The following is a 27083-nucleotide window of genomic DNA, read 5'->3' as shown; positions in this document are numbered from 1 at the left end:
TCGCTCAGTCATGTCCGACCCTCAGCGACCCCAGGGACTGCAGCCTACCAGGATCCTCCGTCTATGGGATTTTCCAGGCAAGAGTACTGGAGTGGGGTGCCATTGCCTTCTCCCCGCATATACACTACTTCACTAAATTTTCTACAGAACCAAGAAATCAATTTACCGTGGACAGCAAGGAGGCATCCTTCACATTCAGCTCAAAGAGAGCCTTTGTCAGCTTAATGAAAGACCCCTGGAGGGCTGTCTCCATTTCAGCTTTCTGTAAGGAAGCTAAAATATTAGAAAAGAGAATGAAATGAAACAAATGTCAGACTTTACCTCAGGTACCCTCTCTAGTATATCTTGTTAGAAGAGTGTTTCCCAAACTCACCTAATAAGACTCAACTAGGAAGAATAAAAAAATATTCACGTTCTCAAGCCCCTACCTGGAGATTCTGAATAGCAGATGAGTGAGGCCCAAAAATCTTTTTTTTTTAACAAGCACCAGGAGATTCTTATATTCGGGCAGATTTGGGAAACAGAGCATAGTGTTTCCCAAAATCCTCTTTGGGGCAATAAGGACATTTGCACTAGCCACACACTACCCCTGGAAAAAAGATGAAAATGGACCTTTGAGCCCCTATCTAAACCTCATTCCAGCATCATTGTATTCACAGCTGATACCCTAAAATGGAGACAGAAGGCTTGATAAGGGCCACAAGCTCTAGCAAACCAGTTCCCAAATGCAAGTCTGAAGGCTCAGAGCTACTCCAAGGTAATGTGTTTATTCACCTGCATTGATAAGAGAAATAATAATGTCATGAATTTTAAAACATTTCTTTCTTCTTAAGATATATAAAATACATGAGGGTAGAGAGAACAATATCATAAACATCTGTGTACCACCATAGAGTTGAGAAAGAAAGCATTAAAAAATATCCTTTATGTAATGATGATAGTAGATGGTAGTATTTTTTAATGTTCTTACTTAAATGCTTGTGATTGGATGGCTTCACCGACTCAGTGGACACGAGTCTGAGCAAACTCCCGGATACAGTGAAGGACAGGAAGCCTGGCGTGTTGCAGTCACAGGAGAGTCGCAGAGAGTCAGACACGACTTAGCGACTGAACAACAACTTAAAAACTGAGATTGTTTTGTATTCTTAACATGTTCTTTGAAATTTTATCATGTGGAGTCCCAAAGCCTAAGAACCACTGGGAAGTGTCCATCAGGAATAAAGTTATGTACCATTTTTGGAAGAAGACCTATTTAGACCTAGATCCAGAGCAAACCATGCTTCTTGCTCTTCTGAGCATCCAATTAGCACGGAATCTTCTAGTATTTGTGAGTCTTGTCCAAACTTACTCAGGAGCCTTTCCAACTCTAAGAAATACAAAAGGAGAAAGGGGGGGGGGGGGTACACAGGGTTTTAATTAAGCCACAGGAGCCCATACTAGACTTATTAGAAACCATCTACTTCAACTTGAAGTAGGCACACCTGGCTCCCAGCCACTGCCTGCATGCTAATTAGCTGTGTAATTATGACCTACTCACTTAACCTGTTGGCCTCCATCAGCAATCTGAAGAATTTAAAGGAATTCTATCTGTGTAATCCTGTATTACTCTATGATTATATCATGAAAGGGGCATATCCCCTAGTTTTAAAGACACATCATAGTTAACTTACTAAAGCACTGAAGAAAAAAAAAAAGTGTCATACTTAAAATGGTAGACCAAAGCAGTTCTACAATTTCATCTCCAGATTATGCTGCTTCTATGGGCCAGGGTAGACTCCTCATCTGAGATCCTGGTCTGTAAAGACAAGTGCTATATTGGGATTAAAATCTGTTCTGTGCATGAAGGATTCATATTTATTTGTTCATAATACAAGATTACATTGCTAATCTCCAAATAATATTTAGTACCTTCTGATAAACATCCTCATATACTTATGTACTGCCAGAAACTAGCAAAGTATTCCAACATATGCAGTGCATAATCTGGCCCTGGCAATGTATTTAGAAGTTGGCATATAGTGACACAGGGGCTTCCCAGGTGGCACAAGTGGTAAAGAATCTGCCTGCAATGTAGGTGATGCGGGTTTGATCCCTGGATCGGGAAGATCCCCTGGAGAAGGAAACCCACTCCAGTATTCTTGCCTGGAAAATCCTGTGGACAGAGGAGCCTGGTGAGCTACAATCCATGGGGTTGCAAAAGAGTTGGCCAAAACTCAGTGACGAAACGACGACATGTAGTGACATCATGTAAAACTGAAAGGTAGCATCTTGAATGCCAATTCCTAAAGGCTTAGATCTCTCTAAGTTAAATTATATGATATGTACTTATTAATATATCAATAATTGTATAATATGTAATTATATGTAAATTATATATTTATATGAAACTTATATCTCAAAGCAAGTTAATTCATGTTTAGCTTTGACCTGTCTAAGGAGAAATTAAGTCATGATGCACATCTTAAACAGTTTGTGTGCACATGCTAAGTCTCTTCAGTCATGTCTGACTCTTCGTGACCCTATGGACTGTAGCCCGCGAGGCTCCTCTGGCCATGGGATTCTCCAGGCAAGAATACCGAAGTGGGTTGCCATGCCCTCCTCCAGGGGATCTTTCTGACCCAGGGACCGAACCTGTATATCCTACATTGGTAGACAGGTTCTTGACCACTGAGCAACCTGGGAGGCCCATACCATCACCAAAAAATATCCAACTGGGCAATTCAGCTTATATACTAAATAATTAATTGGCCAAAGCATTTGGGAAAAACCTGAACTCTGAAGTTGGAGGATTCTTCTCAGGGATTTAACATGGACTGACTTCTGTTCAGTGGCCACAGGCTGGTCTACTTTGGGCTTACCTAATAGGCTATGCTGGGGGGCCAAGTATTGATGTTCTGATTTCTGAAGCAAAGGAGCCAAGTTATGAAAGAGGTAATATGCTCCTGTCTGCTGGGCTTTTTTACATGCATCATCATCTTCTTTCAGTTCACATAAATACCTGTGTTTTGGAAATAATCAAACAATTACAAAACCATACTTAGTTTCCTGTACAACGTTCATCTTTGAGAATTATGTCCCTGCATTGCTCTCCCACCACAGTTATTTCTTTTTATTTATTTACATCCTACATTGCTTTAAAAAAGGATATGACTGGGAGATCATTCCCTCCTTTGTCCTACTGTATACCTTGCCCATACTTCTGTGACTGCACTTACGTGGTTCTATTTATTAATCTATCTGTCTCCTCTAAGATTGAAATCTTCTTAAGGGCAGGCAGGGTCTGTTTTAGTTATGGATCTTGAGTAATTAGCATATTGAATGGCTCAATTCAATAAATATTTGACTTGAACTTCAACAGTAATAAATATTTACTGAGTTGAACCTCAAGGTACTCTGCTAATATGCTGTGAGGCAAGAATTTACATGCAGTGGAGGGAAAGGAAAGTAAGTACAGTGATAAAACATCAAGCTGGCGATGGGAGCAGACTTTATTATTGCAGACAAAGAGCAAACATACACCTTCAGAAACCTCTTTTCAACCTAGGGATGATAAAATAAAATTTTTATCTTAAATGCAGTCTTATTTCAAGCATCTATTCTCCCAAGTGGATGGCCATTAGCTCCTTATCTCTACTAAAGGGACCACTGATGAAAGTGAAGCCATTTTTGACATTTATTTAATATGTAATATTTTCAGTAGCCAGAATTAAACTGTAGAAAAAAGAGCATCCTATAATTAGTTTCTCAAAAAAAAAAGAAAAGGAATGGAGCAAGTGCTGTACCTTCATTAAAGATGGCCTGAGTCTATCCTTTTAAGAGCCTCAGGAATCAGGGCAAAGTCTGTGTGATTTGGGGAGGGCTGAATGTGGACTCCCCTTCTGGGGCCTTAGGGATAATGATTTTTGTTTTGTTTTTTGTTTGTTTGTTTGGCTGTGCCATATGGCTTGCAGGATGTCAGTTCCCCGGCCAGGGATTGAACCTGGGCCACAGCAGCATAAGCCCATGAGCCTAACCACTCAGCCACCAGGGAACTCCCAGCATAATGATTTTGACTGTTGAAATCCCTAAAACAGACTCTCAGGTATACAGTACATTTTGTCGCTTAAAGTGGGAAATACAATTTACAGATATTTTCTGTGGAATCTGGGAGCTTTTGTAACACCAGTAGCATTAGCTCCGCATTAAACTACAAAGCAAAATGATAAACTTGCCCCAGTGGTGTCTTTAGAAACCTATTTTTGACTGTATGATAAAAGCAATTGCAATGAGCTCTTTGTAAACAGAAGACAAAAGGAACCTGAGATTTTAATACTCAAGATATTTTTATAGTTATTGTGAGTGACTGTAATCTCCTGGGACAAAGACTCAGTGTATGTCAAAGGAGAGACAGGTGCTACTCAGACATTACCAAATATTAATATAAACAACAGAACATGCACTGGTGCCTTTGTAAAAAAGCAGTAAGAGTTGTACAACCTGTGTTTTGCCCTAATGACCATAAAAAGCAAAACATCTAGAAAAATAACCAGGTTAAGGTCTTAAACCCAGGGTCTCGTTGCAACTGGGACTGAGATCAAAAAACTTATATTCTTCTTGATTGGAACACGTTTTTTAGAGATGCATTTTCTTGTTTTACACCTGAAACATTGTAAATTAACTGTATTTCAATAAAAAATAAGCTATAAGGATATATTGTACAGCACAGGGAATATAGCCAACATTTTATAATAACTTTAAATGGAATATAACCTATAAAAATTTTGAATTATTGTGTTATACACCTGAAACATATAATAAATCAACTATGCCTCAATAATCAGTCACTTAAAAATGCATTTTCTCCTTTTAAGTATAATAGTATGGAAACCACAACACACTAATAAACTGTTGTTTTCTTGTTATAAAAGTTGACAAATAGTCATTCTACTGAAATTAAAATATGCAGTTAGCAATTTTTTTTTAAAAAAGGGAAATCATCGAGAATCTCACCACTCAGAGATGATCACTGTTTATCCCTTGGAATTCTCCAAACTATGTATTAATATTATCCATTTATACATATACAATAAATTGTACAATAAATACTTTTAGACTCCATCTACTAATTTGTAGCCTTTTTTCTTAAACATTAACATTTTCACACCATATTCTTCACTGACAAAATTTTATTTTTCTTATGATTATTATTCATTTTCAATATATTTAATCACCTTAACACTCATTTTTTTAGACTATTCAGTAATTCTGTTATTGTTCTCAGGGTCTCAGCCTGAGAACTGTAAATAACTCAAATGTCAATATCTAAAATAAGTATTGCAATTTTGTTTTCTCACTCTTGCTCATATAAGATTGTACATGGTTGTGTGCTTTATTTTTTATTTTTTATTTTTTTTTTGGTTGTGTGCTTTTAAATTTTGGACTGGGCACTCATGTATGGGAGAGCTTTCAACATGAAAAGCTCTGGTTGTGAATGTGTCCCTCCAGAGGGGTTTTACACTTGCTTCTGCAGGTCTACAAATGCTACTTAAATTCTTTTCATAGGTTGGGAATTTGGAACTACACCACATAGATGGTGCAAATTTATACCTCAAAATTGTATGACAGCAGGCTAGTGATTTCAAATTCACAGATTTTACATTTGCTCAGACTGATGACAAAGAAGTCCTTTTTCATCCTCCTGTACTGGTGTAGATACTTTTTTCCAGACTGCCTCTCACTGAGGTTTGTTCTTGGGGGAGGGAGTTTGGGAAGTGTAGTATGCAGGGAATGGAGTTACCTACCTTATTTTCAGCAACATTAATGAACTATTATTCAATAAAGTTTTAATTCCATCATAATGGCTGTATCATAATTTAATTTCTCCCTTACTGTTCATTCATCCATTCAACAATATTTCAGTGCCTACTATGTGCCAGATACTAGGGTTCTATGCATGAGAGGTACCATAGTGGAAAAGACTATATTATTATCTTAAAAAAAGAACTTATATATAAGTATGTCAGACACTTTAGATATTATTGGAAATTTAGAAATTCTCTAATTATATATAATTTGCATTGAACATCTTTACATGTAAATCGTAATCATACGTCCTTAAGCCCCAATATAGAATTTTGAGATATGTATATTTTATAATTTTAATGGACCAAAGATAGAAAAATCAGAGCTCAGTTTGGTCAAAACTCACCGTGTCTTAGTGACATAGGTTGACAGCAGCCTACAGCACCAAAAAAATTTTCTCCTGCAAGCAGTTCCACAATACAGGGACATTGTCAGGTCCTTAGGAGAAAAAGGAATTAAAAGAAAAAAAAAGAGCATGCAATTTGAAGTAATGAATCACCAAGAGGGTTATACTTTAAGCCAGAAAAGGATCACTATTTAATATTAAGAAAAGATAAACTGAATAGAAGTCATGATCTGGCTTCTAAATTATATCTCTACTGCTAACTAGCTGTGGGATGTCAACTTTTCAGAGTGTGTGTGCTCAGTTGCTCAGTCATGTCTGACTCTTTGAGACCCCATGGACTGTAGCCCGCCAAGCTCCTCTCTCCATGGAAGTTCGCAGGCAAGAATACCGAAATGGGTTGCCATTTCCTACTCCAGGGGATCTTCCTGACCCAGGAATCGAACCCAAGTCTCCTGTATCTCCCGCATTGGCAGGTGGATTCTTTACCACTGCGCCACCTGGAAAATCCCAACTTTTCAGTACCTCTTTCCTATCTACAAAATTAAAACCTGTTCTGCCTAGCTAATAGGTTGTGAGAAACAGATAACTGTCCACTAAAAACCCTGGGGTCCTCCTTCCATAATGTGAAATTCTTGCTGGGTGGTAGTTGCCAAGCCAAGGCCTACATTTCTCTCCTCCTCTGTTTGATGGGATTAAAACTAGGTCTAAACAGTATAATGTTACTGAAAGTGATGTGTATCTCTTCTAGGCTGGCACACTTAAGTATGGGTTTGCATTCTCCGTCTTTTCCCCATCTGCTTGGATGACTTCAAAATGGCAGAGCCATTAGATGGAGGAGCCTGGATCCCTGAATCACTGCTGTTGCTGCTGCTGCTGCTAAGTTGCTTCAGTCATGCCTGACTCTGGGCGACCCCATAGACAGCAGCCCACCAGGCTCCCCTGTCCCTGGGATTCTCCAGGCAAGAACACTGGAGTGGGTTGCCATTTCCCTCTCCATTGCATAAAAGTGAAAATTGAAAGTGAAGTCGCTAAGTCGCATCAGTCGTGTCCGAGTTTTAGCGACCCCATGGACTGCAGCCTACCAGGCTCCTCCGCCCATGGGGTTTTCCAGGCAAGATTACTGGAGTGGGGTGCCATCGCCTTCTCCGCCCTGAATCACTATGTGGAGAAAAGCCATCCACCAAGCAAAGACTCCCCAGAGTAAGAAGTAAGCTTCTACTATATTAAGCCACTGAAATTCTGAAGTTGGTTACAGCAGGTAGCATTACACTAATAGACCAAGTAAGCCTAGGATTGTCTCCAGACTAATGTAGCCAAATTTCTCAGAATATGTGAAAAATGAAGTCCCTTTGAAAATGAAGAAGAATCCTGTAGATAAGAAAAATATAAAATCACAAGCATTAGGAAAATATTTCAAAAGGCAGCTATGCAAACCCACATGGATCTAAGATATTTCCTATTTTTTAGTCTTCTTGTGAGAGGAAAAATAACTCTATATCTTAAGGATCTATTCTCCAGAAAGGGACGTCTGTATATCAGTAAGCCTTTTATTCTCCATGAAAAGTACAGTTCACATTAGCAATAAAAAAGTCAAAGAAGAAATAAGAAAATCAGTATAGTTAAATAACCAAACACTCTTTTATTTATTTATTTATTTTTAAAATTTATCCAAACACCCTTTTAACTGTGCCCAAGGGAAGCAAATTTTGACACTAAATCACCAAGGAAAGTCTAAAATTTAGGCCTACTTCTCAGCTGCATAATTATGAATCACTGATGACTAATCCTTGGACAGCTTTGCCTATAATCTATATCCTAGCCATGGGTAAAATATATTTAGTAAGCAACAGTCAACAAAATATTTATTGAGTACTGACTTTATGCAAGCTTTCTGAGGGGAAACAATAATGTACAGGATAAAAATCCCGCCCTCAAGGGACTCTTGCATGAGAGAGAAAGCAAATACATAGCTTTCACAGAAGGCAGATTGTGATATGTGGGCTACAAAGTATTCCAGGAGAATATTAAAAGTATAGTCTCTATTTTAATAACCCAAAGACTAGTGTGATATCCTGGAGGAAATGAATTTAAAGTTAATATTCCTATCTCAGGTCCAACTCTGAGAATGTTATTGATATGATATTTTTAGAGGGAAATTTTGAAATAATCTATTAAATGGTAACAGTAAGCACCCTTCCCCTGCAATTCCACTTTTAAGAATTTATCCTAGGAAGAAAAGGATACATACAAGATGTTAATTGAAAATTATGATAAAATGGAATAACAGAGCTGTAAAAACAAACAGATAAGAAGATAACAGTACGACAAAACATTTGTAGTAACAGAGAAAGATATTCAGAATATATTATTAAGAAAAGCAAAGAGTAGTTAGTTGGTTTAGCATTATCTAATTAATTTGTAAAGAAAAGGATATATACATATACAGGCCAGTAGAATTAATTAGATATGTATTTTTTTTATTTTACAAATGACTAGAAATCCACATGCCAAGCTATTAATGGTGACTAATTTGAGAGAGTGATATGGAGATGGGGATTAAAAAGGGTACTCATAATTTTTACTTTTTACATTTCTGCACTTAAAAGAGTCTTTTAACCATGTGTTCATATTTCTTGTACATTCCCAGGACTAACTTCACTGTGAAGCTTTCTACAGGCCACTGTTCCCAGTAGCACTCCATCACATTCCCTGAGAGTCATGGGGAATTTCTTCGGTGAGTTCTTTGAATTCCTCCGGTGATACTGTAAGAGCTGTTTGTAGTTATGACTACCGGCTAATCTGTGTGGCCCACTGTGCTTTGCTGCCTGATGTTTTGCCTAAATGTAATGCTTACTAAATTCACCTTAGCCAACTGTGGATTTATACGGCCTGCTGACTCATAAGTTAATGATCTCAGAGCTGGTAAAAGACATAGTAAAGTTCCTCATGTAGTTTTAAAAAAGAATTGATAATCAAGAGGAAGACATAATTTAACTGAGAATTGTACCTTCATTGGTATAGTCATAAATCTAATAAAGATTAAGTCTAATACCTTTTCTAAATGGCTCCTTTTTATACATATAAAAAGCAGTGTAGACTATTTAAACAGAGAAAATTATTTCCTTTAAATTCAACTTTAATTGTATTTTCCTCTTTCAAATATGTAATTTAAATTAGCAAATTAATACAATTGTATTACAGGACATACAGAAAACAGAATTGTGAGAGCACCCATATTATCACCACATTAATATAATTTATATACTAGTCTTTTGCACATATGACCTTTACATATTTGTAATCAGTAAACATTTTTTAAATTTGCTTTCATGAAACATGTCATAAGCAGGTTTCCATCTTTTTCTGTAAGTTTTATCTATTTATTTTTGGCTGCGTAGTATTACACCAAGCAGACTTCCATCCTTACTTGCTATATATTCCCCTAATTTTAGACATTAGGTGGCTCGGATTTTAAATTACCAGAAATAAAAGACTACTAAATACCTCTGTGCTGATATTTTCTGATTACCTCTTTAAAGTAAGGTCTCCAACATAGAACTACTGGGCCAAAATTTGTTTTAAAATCATATGGTTCTACATTGCTACACTTACAAAGTTTGATAGCATCTGGTTAAAAAAAAAAAGAACTTTTATATTATATTTCGTTGATCACTATTGAGATTCAAAGTGTTTTCAGATTTAATAATACTAGCTCCCCTTTTGTAAAGTGTCAGTTTGATTTCCTGTGCTTAGTTATTTATTGTGCTTTTACTCTACTTTTGCCCATTCTAATTTTTAAAATATTATAGGATATTTACAGCATTCTCCACAATATGATCACTGAAATGCATTGTAGGAACCACTGGTGTACTGCTTTTCTCTGGGAAATTGTCATTCAAACTGAACCTCAGCACACACACAAAAAGACTCTTAACAGTCAAGAGGCTATGTGAGATTACTTTTTGGATAAAAATAAAATTTCTGATGGCCCTATATTATTTATAAATCTAATGCAGGAAAAATTTTCCTACTGCTTTTCTGAAATGGTTTGTGATTTCCACTTTTGGGGTCTTTGGTGTGATGTATTATTCAAAATGTATTGACCCAAGGGCTCACATTTGGTAAACATACTGGTCTACAGCTAGAAAACATGCTGCATTTGAAACACATCTAGTTGCTCAATTGCCCCATTAGGAACAGGATAGTTGTTTTTGTTTGAATTGGCAACTATTATTATACTTTATGCCAAATCATGCACTGGAGATAAAAATGCACTATTTACAAAATTAGTCTTAGAAGAAAATATTAACACTCTTATTTTACTTTAGATGACAAGCTCAGGCCTGCCTTCTGTTTTGTTTACAGTGCAAATGCATGTCTCTTCCAAAGCAAGAAAGGGACAGGGCAGTAAGACTTGGACTGGAGAGACTCAAACTTTTTTCCTGGCTCTCCCACTGACTGAATTTGTGACCTGGAGTTGTCACCTAACTTGTTGGGGAGCTTGGTTTCTGTCTCATTTTTCACAGGGGAAGGAAAGGGAGAAAAGAGATCTAAAGTGTATTATTACTATGTCAGATTTTGACATACCTAATTCTCAGCTCTAATAGACTATAAAATCCTTAAGGGCTGGGACTGCATCTCCCTATCTACAGCATCTAGTACAGTCCCTATCACAGAAAAAACAATACACTGAATGAAAAAGTGAATTTATTCCATTTTATAAGAGAGGAAGGTAAAACTTTGAGAGGTTAACCAATCTGAGATACAATCTAGAGAGCAGTAGATGAAAACTCAGGGCTTTCTGGCTCCAAAGGTCATGTTTTGATGAGAAATACATGAGGAAGCACCTTCTAACATTCATGGACTATTTAAGTTTTTAAGAAGTATAATTTTTAAAAAGTACTTTTAAAAGTAACTTTTTAAAAAGACTGATACAGATGAAAGTTAATATTATTTTGACTAAAAACTATTAAATAATGACGAGGCAAGGCCCTTAAGCGGAACAATTTCTCTGAACCTCCTATAATAAAGGATTCATATATGCTTCTCATCCTGTTCATCTTAACAGAAGAAAGATTCATTTAGAAAGCACTAGAGCATGGCAAAAAAGTCCACCTCTAATCTCTGTGATTACTTCTACTAAGAAGAGGCCAGGTTCAGTAGTGTTTGAGAGAGTCTTTTTCAGGGAGTCTGACTTTTGATGATTGTGGACCTCAGTGGGATGAGAAACATGGAGAATGGAGGAGCCACTGGGAAACACATTTCAAGCTCTCAGTGACCAGCTATGTGGTTGGCTTTCTAAAAAATAAATGTTCCTCCCTTAATTCAAAATAATTCAGACAATGCAGAGAAGTTAACAAATTCCATTTTTAAACGACTCTCCAAAAAAGTATCAGAAAATTATTAGCTGGAGTTAATCTGATAGCTCCAATAATTTATGATGCATAACTGTGGTTTCTTCAAGAAAGAAGAGAATCTGACAGAGAGCTTTTTTCAAGTTCTCGTTCTGTCTCTTCATAAAATCTTTCTTCCAGTTAGAATCTGAATATGTTTCTCTTCCACTGTACTTACTCTGAATTCTCTTAGGGGTGCCTTCCTAGGCCTCAAGAATCCGAACAACCAGGGAACTCCAAGTCTTCCAGGGAAGTTGGACTCTTTCCTCAAAGAATGATTGCTGCCTTTGACACACTTCCCAGAATGCTCCTTGAGATGCACTCTGGGAAATGTAGTTCAATCCTCATGCCTGCTTGCTAAGCTGTCCAAAGTTAACCATGATTGTCAAAAGCATGCTTCTGCCACACTTCCCAGAATCCTCTTAGGATGCATTCTGGGAATTGTAGTTCAATCCCCAGGCACGCTGCTATGCCCTCAAACTACATAGTCAACCGTGGTGGTCAAAAGCATGATCTTCTAAGATCTAAATTCATTACCAGGAGGACTACTCCGGTAGTTCTAGCATTAGATCTGTGAAAGTGGAAGTGTTAGTTGCTCAGTCCAACTCTTTGTGACCCCATGGACTGTAGCCTGCCAGGCTCCTCTGTCCATGGAATTCTCCAGGCAAGAATACTGGAGTGGGTAGCCATTCCCTTCTCCAAGTGATCTTCCCAACCCATTGTAGGAAGATTGCTTACTGTCTGAACCACCAGGGAAGCCCATTAGATCCATTTTTCAATAAAAAATATAGTCTTTACACCCATCCTTCTACATAGAACAGGGCTTTCCTGGTGACTCAGATGGTAAATGAAAATTTCTGTCTCTGTGTAACTTACATTCTAGAGAAAGAAAGAAATAAGAAAATACATAGTGTATCAAGTAGTTATAAATGTCAGGGAGAAAAATAAAGCAAGAGAAGAAGACACAGGATTTTGCTATTTTATATATCTGCCTCATTGTTAAGGTGTCATTTGAGCAAACACCCAGAAGGAGCTGAGGAAGGAAGCCAAGTGAGTATTTATGGGAAGAGAGTTGTAGACAGAAAAAAAATTATCAGATGTCAAGGCCCTAGTGGGGAAGTGTGCCTGGCAGCTTTGAGGAAAGTCTAGGACAAAGCATGGTGGTCAGAGATGAGATTAAAGAGTAGCCAAGCACCAGATCATGTAGCACTTTATAAGTCTTACAGTTCTTATAGAACTATTGTAATGCCTTTGGCTTTTACTCTGAGAGGATGGGATGTTACAGAAGAGTTTGAACAGGAGAGTGAGATGATTTGACTTACATTTTTAAAAAATCACTCTATGTGTGATTAGACTGTAGGGGATAATAAAAGTTATTAAATCTTGAATGTCATTGTTAATATGTACCAGGTTACCTGGGAAAGAAGAGTAGTAGTTCCAGTTAGTTGACCAATTATTTCTTTTGGACCTTACTATTAGCACATAAACCTAAGCTTCTTATCAGATTGATTCATTAGCCTTAAGGAAGGCACAGAAAATTTGAGGGAAACAAGATATAAAGTTGGTGAATTCCAAAGGAATGAGGAAGCATGCTTAGAGAAAGTTAGGGCTCTGATAATTCTTTAAAATCAAAAACTATATTTTTTAGCAATTAAGTGTTAAGTGCTATAATAAAAAATAGTGCCATAGTCTTAATGTTTCCATTCCCCAAACCCCTGATGAAATCCTGATGCCCAATGTTAAACTTTTATGTGAGATCTTTGGGCGGCAATTATGTCATGTGGATTGAGCCATTATGCTCAAAGACATGGATGCTCTCATATAACAGGCTTGAGAAAGCTTCCTTGCCCCTTTCACCACAAGACACAGCAAGTAATCTGCAATTCGCAAAAGGGTCTTACAGGAACCTGACCATGCTAGCACCCTGATATTAAAACCACAGCTCTAGCTCCAGAACTGAGAGAAGTAAGTTTCTGGTTTTTTGAAAGCCTCACAGTCTGTGGTATTCTGTTATAGCAGCCAAAACAGACTAAGACAAATAGCTAACATTAATTAAGTGTTTACTGTATTCAAGGCACTATGCAAAGTGTTTTACATATTTATCATTAATCCTTGCATCCTAAATGATATACATTATTATTTGCACTTTATAGATGAGAAAACAGAGGCTTAGAAAAGTTAAATACCTTGTCCATATTTATACAGCTAGTCAGTAGAAGGGCTGGATTTTAACTCAAGCCTATCTGAGTCTAGACAGACATTGTGCCTTTGACTATCATAATGTACTATAGACCTGGGTTATATCTGACTAGGTATGGGGAAGGGAAACTCAATAAAAATATTGGAAAACATTGGACTGCTGGAAATAATCTCATGTTCATAGATTGGAAGACTTAATTTTGTTGAAATGGCAATATTCCTCTAATTGATCTACAGATACAGTGCATCCATATCAAGTCACAGGTAGCTTGCTTCCACAGGCAACAAAATAAAAAGTAGGACTTCACCAAAATTTAAAAACCTTTGTGCTGCAAACGGTACCACCAAGAACTTGACAAGAACACCCACAGAATAGAGAAAAACTGTATTGGCAGTCATACATTTAATAAGGGACTTGAAGGCTGAGCGCCGAAGAATTGATGCTTTTGAACTGTGGTGTTGGAGAAGACTCTTGAGAGTCCCTTGGACTGCAAGGAGATCCAACCAGTCCATTCTGAAGGAGATCAGCCCTGGGATTTCTTTGGAAGGAATGATGCTAAAGCTGAAACTCCAGTACTTTGGCCACCTCATGTGAAGAGTTGACTCATTGGAAAAGACTCTGATGCTGGGAGGGATTGTGGGCAGGAGGAGAAGGGGACGACAGAGGATGAGATGGCTGGATGGCATCACTGACTCGATGGACATGAGCCTGAGTGAACTCCAGGAGTTGGTGATGGACAGGGAGGCCTGGCGTGCTGCGATTCATGGGGTTGCAAAGAGTCGGACACGACTGAGTGACTGAACTGAACTGATCCGAAAAATGTAAAGAACACTTACAACTCCATAATAAAAAGACGACTAACTGAATTTTAAAATGATCAAAGGATGTGCATAGATATTACTCCAAAGAAGATACAAAAATGACTAATACAGACATGAAAAGATGCTGAACATCATTAGCCATCAGGGATGTGCAAATCAAAATCACAATAAGATATCACTTCATGCCCACGAGGGAGGCCACATCAAAAGGGCAGATAATGACAAGGAGTGGTGAGGATGTGGAGAAAATGGAATCCTCATAAACTGCTTACAGGATCGTAAGTGGTATAGCTGCTTTGGCAAACAGTTTGGCTGTTCCTCCAAAAGTTAAACACAGAGTTACCAAATGACCTAGCAGTTCCACTCCTGGATATATACTCAAAACAATTGAAAACATATGTCCACACAAAAACTTGTACGCCAAATTTAATAGCCATATCATTCAAAATAGCTCCAAAGTAGAAACAATCCAGATGTCCATCAACTATGAAGGGGAAAACAAAATGCAGTATATCCATAAACAGTATTTTATTTGGCAGTATAAAGAAATGAAGTACCGATACATACTAAAACATGGATGAAGCATTAAGCATGCTAAGTGACTCTATTCACAAAAAATCACATATTGCATTTATATAAAATGTTTAGAATAGGCAAATTGATAGAGGTATAAAGTAGTTTAGAGGTTTCCTGTGGATAGGGATCCGGAGAAGGCAATGGTGACCCACTCCAGTACTCCTGCCTGGAAAATCCCATGGGCGGAGGAGCCTGGTGGGCTGCAGTCCATGGGGTCGCTAGGAGTCGGACACGACTGAGCGACTTCACTTTCACTCTTCACTTTCACGCATTGGAGAAGGACACGGAAACCCACTCCAGTGTTCTTGCCTGGAGAATCTCAGGGACAGAGGAGCCTGGTGGGCTGCCGTCTGTGGGGTCGCCCAGAGTTGGACACGACTGAAGTGACTTAGCAGCAGCAGCAGCATGGATAGGGATCGGGGAAGTGTTGGAGGAGAATGGGGAGTGACTACTGGTTGAAACAATTTTGTTGTTGTTTTGGAGTGATAAAATGTTGTAAAATTGATTGTGGTGATGGTTGTGCAATTCTGTGAACCTACTAAAGATCACTAAATTGCACACTTTAAATGGGTAAGTTATATGTCATTTGAGTTATAGCTCAATAAAACTGTTAAAATATTCAGCCAAATCATTAATTATGTTTAACAATTACAGTACATGTTTAGTAGCTACAACAAATGTGATGTAAGTAGCTAGAATCCTCATAGTTTTTTTAGGTCATCAGGTAAAATTGTCTCTCGTAGGGTGTGCTTAAGTTCAAAGCAATGGCTTCGTTTGATCATGTAATAATTTAATACCATATACTCTTTTAAGGGCACAAATTGAGCCTCAAGTCATTGAATCCTACTCTAGCTTTTGCTGGAAAGTAACAATGTATTTTATACATATGTTTATTAATTCATTGAACACATTCTTATTGAAAACCCATTATGTGCCAAGCATCATGCTAGAATTGGGAATACAATGGTGCATAATATGTTGTCTCTGTCAGCAAAAATTAATTACTCTTGTACATGTGTGTATGTGGTGCGAGTGACGCATTATGTGTATGAGCATGTAAGTATGTGAGAAAAGCCCAATTACTCAGTGTTTGACCAGTTACAGGAGTGGACATTAGGATGTAGGGACACTTGAGCAAACTTGGAGAGAAACTGCAAGTTCATTCTGTAAGCAAGCTTACAGTTGGATGTTGTTTCACTTCATGTAAGACAAGAAATAGATCTTAGCAAGCAGGGTGGGAAATGGTTTCATGAGGGCCCCTTAAATATTAAGCTACTGGCAAAGGGCCCTGTGTATCTGCATGGCCAATGGTGCCATAACCACTGGGAGGTCTTTATGCTTCTTTTCAAGGGCAAAGTACAATAGCTCTCCTTCTCTTCCACCTCCCAAAATATGAAGTAATGTTTAACACAAAGCAGGGAAATAAAACCAAGAATTGTCTCCACTGGGAGACAAGTTGAAATAGGACAATTAGGGTATACTTAAGTAAAAATTAATTGGATTTCATGATTTTATTATTATAATGTAGTCAGTAGACTGAGTATGGGTTTCTATTTCATGTTAATTGAGCTATTACTCTCTTTGCTTTAATTCTTCCCTTTTAAATTAAAAAAAAAATTAACAACTACCTCTGGGCCATTTTATTGAAGTCACTAGAAATTCTATCAGAAAGTTGGCAAAGTTAAAAAAGAAAAAAGTTTCATATTAATTAAAAGGTCTGGGAAGTCTTCCAATAATTGGTTATAACTGTAGTTAACTTTCACTTCTGTATTGTCTTGTATAGTATTATCTTTACCCCAGTATCCAAAGGGGTTCTGAGTCTTAGACAAAGTGTATACTGTGTGTGGTTGTATTCCCAAGTAAGTATAATTTTTCTGTGATTATTTCATTTCTCAGTTATAGATATCCATAAATATCTAATATTTTATAGCATAAGGAATATCCAAATAGATGGTCATTAAATGTTCAGTGCTGGATGAGAAGAATTTGGAGGTTTCTCCTGATTTACAGTATCTGTATGCTCTGTATTCCTATATCACAGTGGAAGCTTAACAAGTAGTTGTTATCAGTCATCTATTGTCAAAATAATACTTCGTAGCAAGCAACCTTGAAATCACAATATTACTCACATACTTGGAGTGATTGGCTAGGTACTTCTGCAGATCCTGGTCAGGGTTGTTTATGTGTTTAGGGGTGTAGCGCTGTTGAATAATCTAAAACATTCTTGGCTGGGACAATGAGGGTGAGTTGGCTGCGCTCCATGTATCTCTCATTTTCTAGCAAGCGAACACGGGCACATTCTTTTGAGGATGAAAGAGGGTAAAAGTGCAGAGGGTAAAAGCACAAGTGGAAACGTGCAAGTCTCTGCCTGCATGACAGTCAAAGCATATTACATGGTCAGGCCCACAGTTACAATAGGAGGGTTTTACAAGGTCTCATGTTGTGAGGGCTTTAGGTCAGCTACATAGTTATAGGGAATAGTCCCCAAGAGATCACATCCCCCCACTGCTCCAGGAGATCATTCTTACTTCCAATACCAAAGGCATCTTCAAGGGGTTTCCAAAACCATTCTGTTTTTTTTTTCTTTTTTTAATATTTATTTATTTGACTGTGCTGGGTCTTAGTTGCAGCATGCGAACACTACTGGTTTCAGCATGTAAACTGTTAGTCGAGGCATATGGGATCTTGTTCCCTGACCAGGGATATAACCCAGGTCCCCTGCATTGGGAACATGAAGTCTTAGCCACTGGAACACCAGCAAAGTCCCTACACTCAGTTTTGATAGAAGGACTCATAAAACTCACTGAGAAGTAATTATACTCATGGCTATAGCTTATTATCCATCAGAGGGCAGACAGAATGAAAACCACAAACACAGCATACTAACCAAACTGATCACATGGATCACAGCCTTGTCTAACTACATGAAAGTATGAGCCATGCTGTGTAGGGCCGCCCAGGATGGATGGGTCATGGTGGAGAGTTCTGACAAAACGTGGTCTACTGGAGAAGGGAACGGCAAACCACCTTGGCATTCTTGCCTTGAGAACCCCATGAACAATATGAAAAGGCAAAGATATGACACCGAAAGATGAACTCCCCAGGTTGGTAGGTGCCCAGTATGCTGCTGGAGAAGAGTGGACAAATAGCTCCAGAAGGAATGAAGAGGCTGAGCCAAAGCAGAAATAAAGCCCAGTTTTGGACGCATCTGGTGGTGAAAGTAATGTCCAATACTGTAAAGAACAATATTGCATAGAAACTTAGAATGTTAGGTCCACGAATCAAGGTAACTTGGAAGTGGTCAAACTGGAGTTGGCAAGAGTGAACATCAACTTAGGAATCAGTGAAATGAAATGGACCAGAATGGGCAAATTTAATTCAGATGACCATTGTATCTACTACTGTGGGCAAGAATCCCTTAGAAGAAATGGAGTAGCCCTCATAGTCAACAAAAGAGTCTGAAATACAGTACTTGGGTGCAATCTCATAAATGACAGAATGATTTCCATTCATTTCCAAGGCAAACCATTCACTATCACGGTAATCCAAGTCTATGCCCCAACAAGTAATGCTGAAGAAGCTAAACTTGAACAGTTCTATGAAGACCTACAAGACCTTCTAGAACTAACACCAAAAGAGATGTCATTTTCATCATAGGGGACTGGAATGCAAAAGTAGGAAGTCAAGAGTTATTTGAAGTAACAGGCAAGTTTAGCTTTGGAATACAAAATGAAGAAGGGCAAAGGCTAACAGAGTTTTGCCAAGAGAATGCACTGGTCATAGCAAACACCCTCTTCCAACAACACAAGAGATGACTCTACACATGGATGTCACCAGATGGTCAATCCCAAAATCAGATTGATTATAATCTTTGCAGTCAAAGATGGAGAAGCTCTATAGTCAGCAAAAACAAGCCCAGGAGCTGACTGTGTCTCAGATCATGAACTCCTTATTACCAAAATGGTTGTCTGAGGAGGTCTTACAAATAGCTAAGAAAAGAAGAGAAGCAAAAGGCAAAGGATAAAGGGAAAGATATACCCATCTGAATGCAGAGTTCCAAAGAACAGCAAGGAGAGATAAGAAAGCCTTCCTAAGTCATCAGTGCAAAGAAATAGAGGAAGACAATAGAATGGGAAAGACTAGAGATCTCTTCAAGAAAATTAGAGATGCCAAGGCAATATTTCATGCAAAAATGGGCACAATAAAGGACAGAAATTGTATGGACATAACAGAAACAGAAGACATTAAGAAGAGGTGGCAAGAATACACAGAAGAACTGTACAAAAAAGATCTTCATGACCCAGATAACCACGATGGTATGATCATTCACCTAGAGCCAGACCTCCTGGAATGCAAAGTCAAATGGGCCTTAGGAAGCATCACTATGAACAAAGCTAGTGGAGGTGATGGAATTCCAGCTGAACTATTTCCAATCCTGAAAGACGATGCTGTGAAAGTGCTGCTGTCAGTATGTCAGCAAATCTGGAAAACTCAGCAGTGGCCTTAGGACTGGAAAAGTTCTGCTTTCACCCAATCCCCAAAAAAGGTAATACCAAAGACTGTTCAAACTACCACAGAATTGCTCTCATCTCTGTCGCTAAGCTACTAAGTCACTTTAGTCGTGTCCAACTCTGTGCGACCCAATAGATGGCAGCCCACCAGGCTCCACCATCCCTGGGATTCTCAAGGCAAGAACACTAGAGTGGGTTGCCATTTCCTTCTCCAATGCATGAAAGTGAAAATTCAAAATGGAGTCACTTAGTCGTGTCCTACTCTTAGTGACCCCATGGACTGCAGCCTACCAGGCTCCTCCATCCATGGGATTTTTCAGGCAAGAGTACTGGAGTGGGGTGCCATTGCTCTCATCTCACACGCTAGCAAAGAAATGCTCAGAATTCTCCAAGCTAGGCTTCAACAGTACATGAGCCAAGAACTTCCAGATGTTCAAGCTGGCTTTAGAAAAGGCAGAGGAGCCAGAGATCAAATAGCCAACATCTGCTGGATCATCGAAAAAGCAAGAGAGTTCCAGAAAAACATCTGCTGCTGCTGCTGCTTCTAAGTCGCTTCAGTCATGTCCGACTCTGTGCGACCCCAGAGACAGCGGCTACCAGGCTCCCCCAATCCCTGGGATTCTCCAGGCAAGAACACTGGAGTGGGTTGCCATTTCCTTCTCCAATGCAGGAAAGTGAAAAGTGAAAGTGAAGTCACTCAGTTGTGTCCTACTCCTAGCGACCCCGTAGACTGCAGCCCACCAGGCTCCTCCGTCCATGGGATTTTCCAGGTAAGAGTACTGGAGTGGGTTGCCATTGCCTTCTCCGAGAAAAACATCTACTTCTGCTTTATTGATTATGCCAAAGCCTTTGACTGTGTGGGTCACACAAACTGTGGAAAATACTTAAAGAGATGGGAATACCAGACTACCCTACCTGCTTCCTGAGAAACCTGTATGCAGGTCAAGAAGCAACAATTAGAACCGTACATGGAACAATAGACTGGTTCCAGTTGGGAAAGGAGTACATCAAGGCTGTATATTGTCACCCTGCTTATTTAACTTCTATGCAGAATACATCATGTGAAATGCTGGGCTGGATGACCCTTAAGCTGGAATCAAGATTGCTGGGAGAAATATCAATAACCTCAGATATGCAGATGAGATCACCCTTACGGTAGAAAGCTAAGAAGAACTAAAGAGCATCTTGATGAAGGTGAAAGAGGAGAGTGAAAAGCTGGCTTTAAAGTGAACATTCAAAAAATGAAGATCACGGCATCCGGTCCCATCACTTCATGGCAAATAGATGGGGAAACAACAGAAACAGTGACAGACTTTATCTTCTTGGCCTCCAAAATCACTGCAGGTGGTGACTTTAGCCTTGAGATGAAAAGACACTAGACAGCATATTAAAAAGCAGAGATGTTACTTTGCCAACAAAAATCCATCTAGTCAAAGCTATGGTTTTTCCAGTAATCATGTATGGATGTGAGAGTTGGACCATGAAGAAGGCTGTGCACTGAAGAATTGATGCTTTTAAACTGTGGTGTTGGAGAAGACTCTTGAGAGTCCCTTGGACAGCAAGGAGGTCAAACCAGTCAATCCTAAAGGGAATCAATCTTGAATATTCATTGGAAGGACTGATGCTGAAGCTCCAATACTTCGGCCAACTGATGAGAAGAACTGACTCATTGGAAAAGACACTGATGCTCTGAAAGACTGAATGCAGGAGAAGGGAATTATAGAGGATGAGATGGTTGGATGGCTTCACTGACTCATAGACATGAGCCTGAGCAATGGGAGATGGTGAAGGACAAGGAAGCCTGGCATGCTGCAGTCCACAGGGTCGCAAAATGTCAGACACGACGGAGTGACTGAATGAACGACAATGATGGCTTATTACAGGATAAGAATACAGATTAAAATCAGCTGAGGGGAGAAGCACATTAAGGTGAAGTCTGGGAAAATACTAACTATGGAACTGCCATTTTTCTCTTCTCATAGATTCAGTTCAGTTCACTTCAGTCGCTTAGTCATGTCCAACTCTTTGCGACCCCATGAACAGCAGCACGCCAGGCCTCCATGTCCATCACCAACTCCCGGAGCCCACCCAAACTCATGTCCATTGAGTCAGTGATGCCATCCAACCATCTCATCCTCTGTCGTCCCCTTCTCCTACTGCCCTCAATCTTTCACACCATCAGGGTCTTTTCAAATGAGTCAGCTCTTCGTATCAGGTGGCCAAAGTTTTGGAATTTCAGCTTCAACATCAGTGCTTCCAATGAACACCCAGGACTGATCTCCTTTAGGATGGAATGGTTGGATCTCCTTGCAGTCCAAGGGACTCTCAAGAGTCTTCTCTTACAGCACAGTTCAAAAGCATCAGTTCTTCAGCACTCAGCTTTCTTCACAGTCCAACTCTCACATCCATACATGACTACTGGAAAAACCATAGCCTTGACTAGATGGACCTTTGTTGACAAAGTAATGTCTCTGCTTTTTAATATGCTGTCTAGGTTGGTCATAACTTTCCTTTCAAGGAGTAAGCATCTTTTAATTTCATGGCTGTAATCACCATCTGCAGTGATTTTGGAGCCCCCCAAAATAAAGTCATCCACTGTTTCCACTATTTCCCCATCTATTTGCCATGAAGTGATGAAACCCGATGCCATGATCTTAGTTTTCTGAATGTTGAGCTTTAAGCCAACTTTTTTACTCTCCTCTTTCACTTTCATCAAGAGGCTCTTTAGTTCTTCTTCACTTTCTGCCATAAGGATGGTGTCATCTACATATCTGAGGTTATTGATATTTCTCATAGACTCAGAATGCATTATTTTCCCAGCATCAGTGCATGACAACAAATATAGCATGTTGCCAACCAGGGAGACCCCCTGGAGTGTTGGTGTCCTGAATTTTCTGAGGGCTCCCTCACCTAAAGCCCCCACCCTAAATCACATTTTTGGTCTTTGTGGTGTGGCCATCCTGTACTCTAAGACTACTGGGTATGGCCAATCCCCACTCTAAATCACATTGGTAGGCTAGCCACTATGACCTAAGCATCCTTGTATTTACCGCTTGCATTTCTTAAAATTAATTGTTCATAATTATTTTCAAAGTCATCAAAACAGATATAAAATTCACCAAATTGGTTCTATGACTAAAAAAAACACACGAGAAAACAAAACCTCACACAATTTTATACAGCATGCAATGATGATTACTCATATTAATATAGTATTTCATACTTTCCCAAGAACTTTCAAAACAGCCATCTCAGTTGATTCTCATATGTCTTTGAGTAGTTGATAGGGGAAATATCATTATGGCCATTTTCTGGATGAAGAAATTTCAGCATAAAAGTTAAAGGGATTCACCCTTGCTGTACTGTTAATGATGCACAAGAACTTGGGTTCATTGAATCTACTAGAGCTCCTTCCAGAACAAAAGTTTTTCTTCCTGACAAGTACTGTAATTCTGTGACTGAATGAATTTCAAGTCCTAAACTCTTGAATCTCGCTTCACTAAATAAAGTTAGAATTTCTGGCATTCTTCTCTGGTTTGTTTGAGTTCCTGACAAGCTCAATCTGGTCAAAGAAATACTTGGACTGGTCAAGCTCTACAAATCTTTCTGACAGCCAAGGCAGATGCTATTTGTTTATACACAGAAGCATTCTTCTGAAGTGGAACTTATTGTTTTCAGTAAAATATTTTAAAATTTTGTATACATTTTCCATGCTTGACAGAATAGCTGTTGGATATTCTCCTGAAAACTATAGCACTTGAAAATATTTAATATTTAGGACTCAAGCTATTTATATTCAGTGAGTTATATACATTGCTAAGGAAAGATAACACAACATGGAAAAGGAAGTGCAAATGAAGGCTGAAACAGCTTTCATGCTATCCATAAATTGTTCACAGAGAAAATTGAGAAACAACCCTGTCTTATTTCTAATACCTGATAAAATTCCTGAAATAGTAGATCCTCAGTAAATATTTGTTGAATGAATGAATAAGTGTTAACGGTTTTATCAGTTACTTGGTAACAGGCAGTATTCTCTTGACATCATTGTTTTCCTCTTGGAAAATTAGTACACATCCCTTGGGAATTAAATATTTGGTTCAAAACCAGAGAACAGTTAAGAGATGAGTTGGAGCCTTCTCTACAATGAATCATACTCATATAGGGTACTGCATGAGTTAAGATGTGCTTGGTTACTTGCAACTGAAATTTGATAAAATGCACATTTAATTTGCTTAAACAGTAAAGGAACTCATTAGCTTGCATAGCTAAAACATCCAACTGAAGTTCAGGGCTCAGATACCACTGGATTGAGGTTTTTACTCTGTTTCTCTCACCTCTTACCTATTTCATGAGCTGTCTTTGTCCTCAAGTTGGCTTCCTTCATGGTCAAAGAATGGCTAACAGATCTTGGGGGCTATTTACTTTCTTGTTACTATCCAGGCAGTATGTCCACTCAACCTCGAAGCAGAAGTATTGGTCTTCACTCTATTTGGGTCAGTTTAGGTTATAATCCCCTAACCAAACAATTCCTGCAGTCAAAGGAATGTCATGAATTGACATGAATTGGCCTGAGTTAAGTGCCCGACCCTAAACCAATCACTGTGGCAAGACAGATTGTGATATTACGGATATGAATCAGGTTTATCAGGGTGAGGGGTCACCCCTGATTTTGGAGAACAGTTTCTTTGATCTGCAGTTTAATATATTTTATTGCTTTTGGGGTGTTTTCTGCCATCATCTCTGCAAATATTTCTAAAGCCCCATTTTGTCTCTCTTCTTCTGAGACTCCAGCTACATATATGTTGGATTATTTGATCCAACAGCTTTGGATGTTCTCTTTGTTTTTCACTTTTTTCCCACTTGATTTATTGGTTTGGATGACTTGATCTTTTTTTCAGCTGTGTTGAATAACCAATGATTTCATCAAGAGAATTGTCTCTAAATATCATGGGATTTTCCTCCCTAGCGTTTCATTTGACTATTTCTGTTTTTATTTATTTAAAAATTTGGGGAGGATTAAAATAATACTAGTTATTGAAGAAATGAATGAATGAGAAAGCAAAATTCAAGTTAGCCAATTTGCTTAATATTGAGAAACTCTTTGTTAATTGGCCTTGATTCATCTATTTGTTGTAATTTTCATCTCTCTACTGAAATTCCCCATTTGTTCATGCATGTTGTTAACTTTTTTTTTTTTTAGCTAGTTAGTTGGAAGTCCTTATCTGATAGTTTGAACTTCTGGCTTATCTCTGAATCCATGCCTGTTGAGAGCCTTATCTCCTGACAGTGGATTTTTTAACTGTTTTATGTGTCTAATGGTTTTTAATGAATGCTGGACATTGTGTGTAGCACAGTATTATTTTTTGATCAATTGTGCCCACACCTTGCAATTAACATATCTCTTCTTCTGTCAAGTTGTCAATCTGATTAGGAGTTGAGCTGAGCTGAGGCTTTGTTGTTGCTATAGTTACTTTTGTTACATAGCACAACCTTCAAATTCCTTCAGGAGGAAGAAGCTGTGTCCTTGTGCTACATAATGTGGGGGCTGGGTTGCCAGAGAGTTTTTCTGTATTCCTGCTTTCCCCTTGACTTTCAGTTGTCCCTGCATTCTTATGCCACCGAGGAGCTCTCTCTCTACACCCTCAGCACACTGTCTCTACCTCTCTCCTCTCTGAGTTTGTGTGGAGATTCTCTGTCCTCTGGTCCAGTCTCAGTCTTAGGCAGGCCCTGTGTGCCTGGGCCTCAGGAGATAGGACTTTTTCAGTCTCTTGAAAGGCAGCCACCTCAGCCTTTCATGGTTGGTCTTGGACAAGAGTTTCCTGCCTCTCCCTCAGCAATAGTAGACCTCAGCTTGTTATCAGTGAAGGATCCAGGGTCCAAGAGAGTTTCCCTTTCTCTCCCCTAAGAATAGAGGGCTGTTCTATAGTTTTTCCATCCACAGGGAATCTTTACTTGTGCCCTGGGGAGCAAAGGGTTTCCTGCCACTTATCCAGGGGCTTAAGGCTTTTGCTTCATGAGACAGAAGATCCTGGGGAAAAAGGTTTGCGCCATTCAGTGCAGCTCTGTGCTCTTCTGCCCTACTCCCAGTCTTTCATTTGAGCACCACTAAGCTTGTGGGAAGAACAGGTAGTACAGTCTCCCCTTGTGCTTGAGTCTCCAAACTGATAACACTGGGACTTCAACAATTTGTTAAAATTTTTGCTGGGTTTTTTCTTAACTCTGCAAAGATCTAAACTTGTGTCCCGTCACTCTTTGGAACCCAGGTTACTTGATTGCCTTGCAACCTGTGCTCTCTGATATGCTGAAGAACATTTATGATTTTGTAGATTATCTGATTTTTTTTCCACTGTAAAGGTGGAAGCAGAATTCCTTGCAGTTTTTTACATCCTAAGCAGAAGTACAAGTCACACCTAAATTGAAAGGCTGGATAATTTGGAAAGTCTTAATACAGTTGGTGAAGGGAAGAATGAATACTAGGTAGGCAACCCACAGTGTCCATTCCAGGTAAAAATATAATTAATAAGTACAATTCTAGTAATAAGTTTTGTAAAGGAAAAGTTTGGCTTGCCTTGTTTAAGCAGTAAGTAGGTTAAAAGAGTAATGCTATGATTATAAACAACTCTAACTTAACATTCTATAATGTTTATTTTTCACACAAGTTATACATTCAGTGTAACTTTGGGGCTCTGTTCATTGTAGGAACTCAGAGACCCAGACTGATGAAGATTTCATCTTGATACAGCTTCCGTGGTAACTGCAACAGAGGGAAGGGAACATGGTGAAACACATTCTGACTCTCAAATATGTTGCCTTCATTGACCAAAGCAAATTAGTTGGCCACAACTAACTTCAGAGAATGTGAAGAGCAGATCTTTCTGTCTGGGAAGAGAAAAGCCCTAGAACCAGTGGGTGAACAACATGAATGAACGCCCTGGGGAGGTAACCCTGCCTTCTCAGCCAACAGCAGAGCAATATTAACAGTTAAAATGTGCTTGACTCAAGTTGAGCAGAATTAAATCTAAAGAAACCAGATTAATTTTAAATTAGAACTGCAGCTAGAGAAAAAGTCAGAATTTTAGCCCTTATATCAGTTCCTGTTGTGTTGTGGAAATCTGCTTAATATTGACAAACTGGTTATTAATTAGCAAAGTGTGTAGCCTATGATGGTCCCTGTCATTTCAAATCCATTAAGATTCAGAATCAAATTCTTCATTTTTTCTACAAATTCAGCTCACTTTCCCAACTTCCTTATTTTGTTTGTTGATAACCACTATTTGGCCAGTTTTCCAAACTAAAGACCAAGGCACAGTTTTTATGTAATTCACATGTCTTGCTTCTTGAGAGCAAAATATGAGTAGGTCATATGCCTCTTAATATTAAAATTAGAGGTCT

The 27083-nt window shown here is 38.7% G+C and overlaps 1 protein-coding gene and 1 long non-coding RNA gene across 7 annotated transcripts in view; one reads left to right on the top strand and one right to left on the bottom strand.

Annotated features, from left to right (window-relative positions):
- Positions 1–11914, bottom strand: part of NUDT13 (nudix hydrolase 13) — a 16793-nt gene extending 4879 nt beyond the window's left edge. The window contains exons 1-5 of one of the 5 annotated variants that reach the window (XM_006060594.4): positions 11759–11914; positions 6188–6279; positions 2859–2998; positions 1232–1366; positions 167–273 (exon numbers count right to left, since the gene is read on the bottom strand). In XM_006060594.4, the coding sequence (XP_006060656.1) occupies positions 167–273; positions 1232–1366; positions 2859–2998; positions 6188–6270 (465 nt within the window). In that variant the 5' untranslated portion in view covers positions 6271–6279; positions 11759–11914. Of the gene's footprint in view, positions 1–166; positions 274–373; positions 573–970; positions 1367–1703; positions 1796–2858; positions 2999–6187; positions 6280–11758 lie in introns of those variants that run through there. The other 4 variants (XM_006060595.4, XM_044942258.2, XM_044942257.2 and 1 more) reach the window with 4 other exon arrangements.
- LOC123333443 lies at positions 7217–27083 on the top strand. Of its 2 annotated transcripts, none has more exons than XR_006550850.2 (3): positions 7217–7387; positions 8835–8921; positions 26391–27083. It is a non-coding gene; the product is annotated as an uncharacterized LOC123333443 (long non-coding RNA). The 2 variants fall into 2 exon arrangements; XR_006550849.2 differs by having other exon boundaries at positions 7217–7394.

Source organism: Bubalus bubalis, chromosome 4, assembly GCF_019923935.1.
Source record: "Bubalus bubalis isolate 160015118507 breed Murrah chromosome 4, NDDB_SH_1, whole genome shotgun sequence".
In the NCBI taxonomy this organism is placed as follows: Eukaryota; Metazoa; Chordata; class Mammalia; order Artiodactyla; family Bovidae; genus Bubalus; species Bubalus bubalis.
This window is presented reverse-complemented; position numbering and strand designations above follow the sequence as displayed.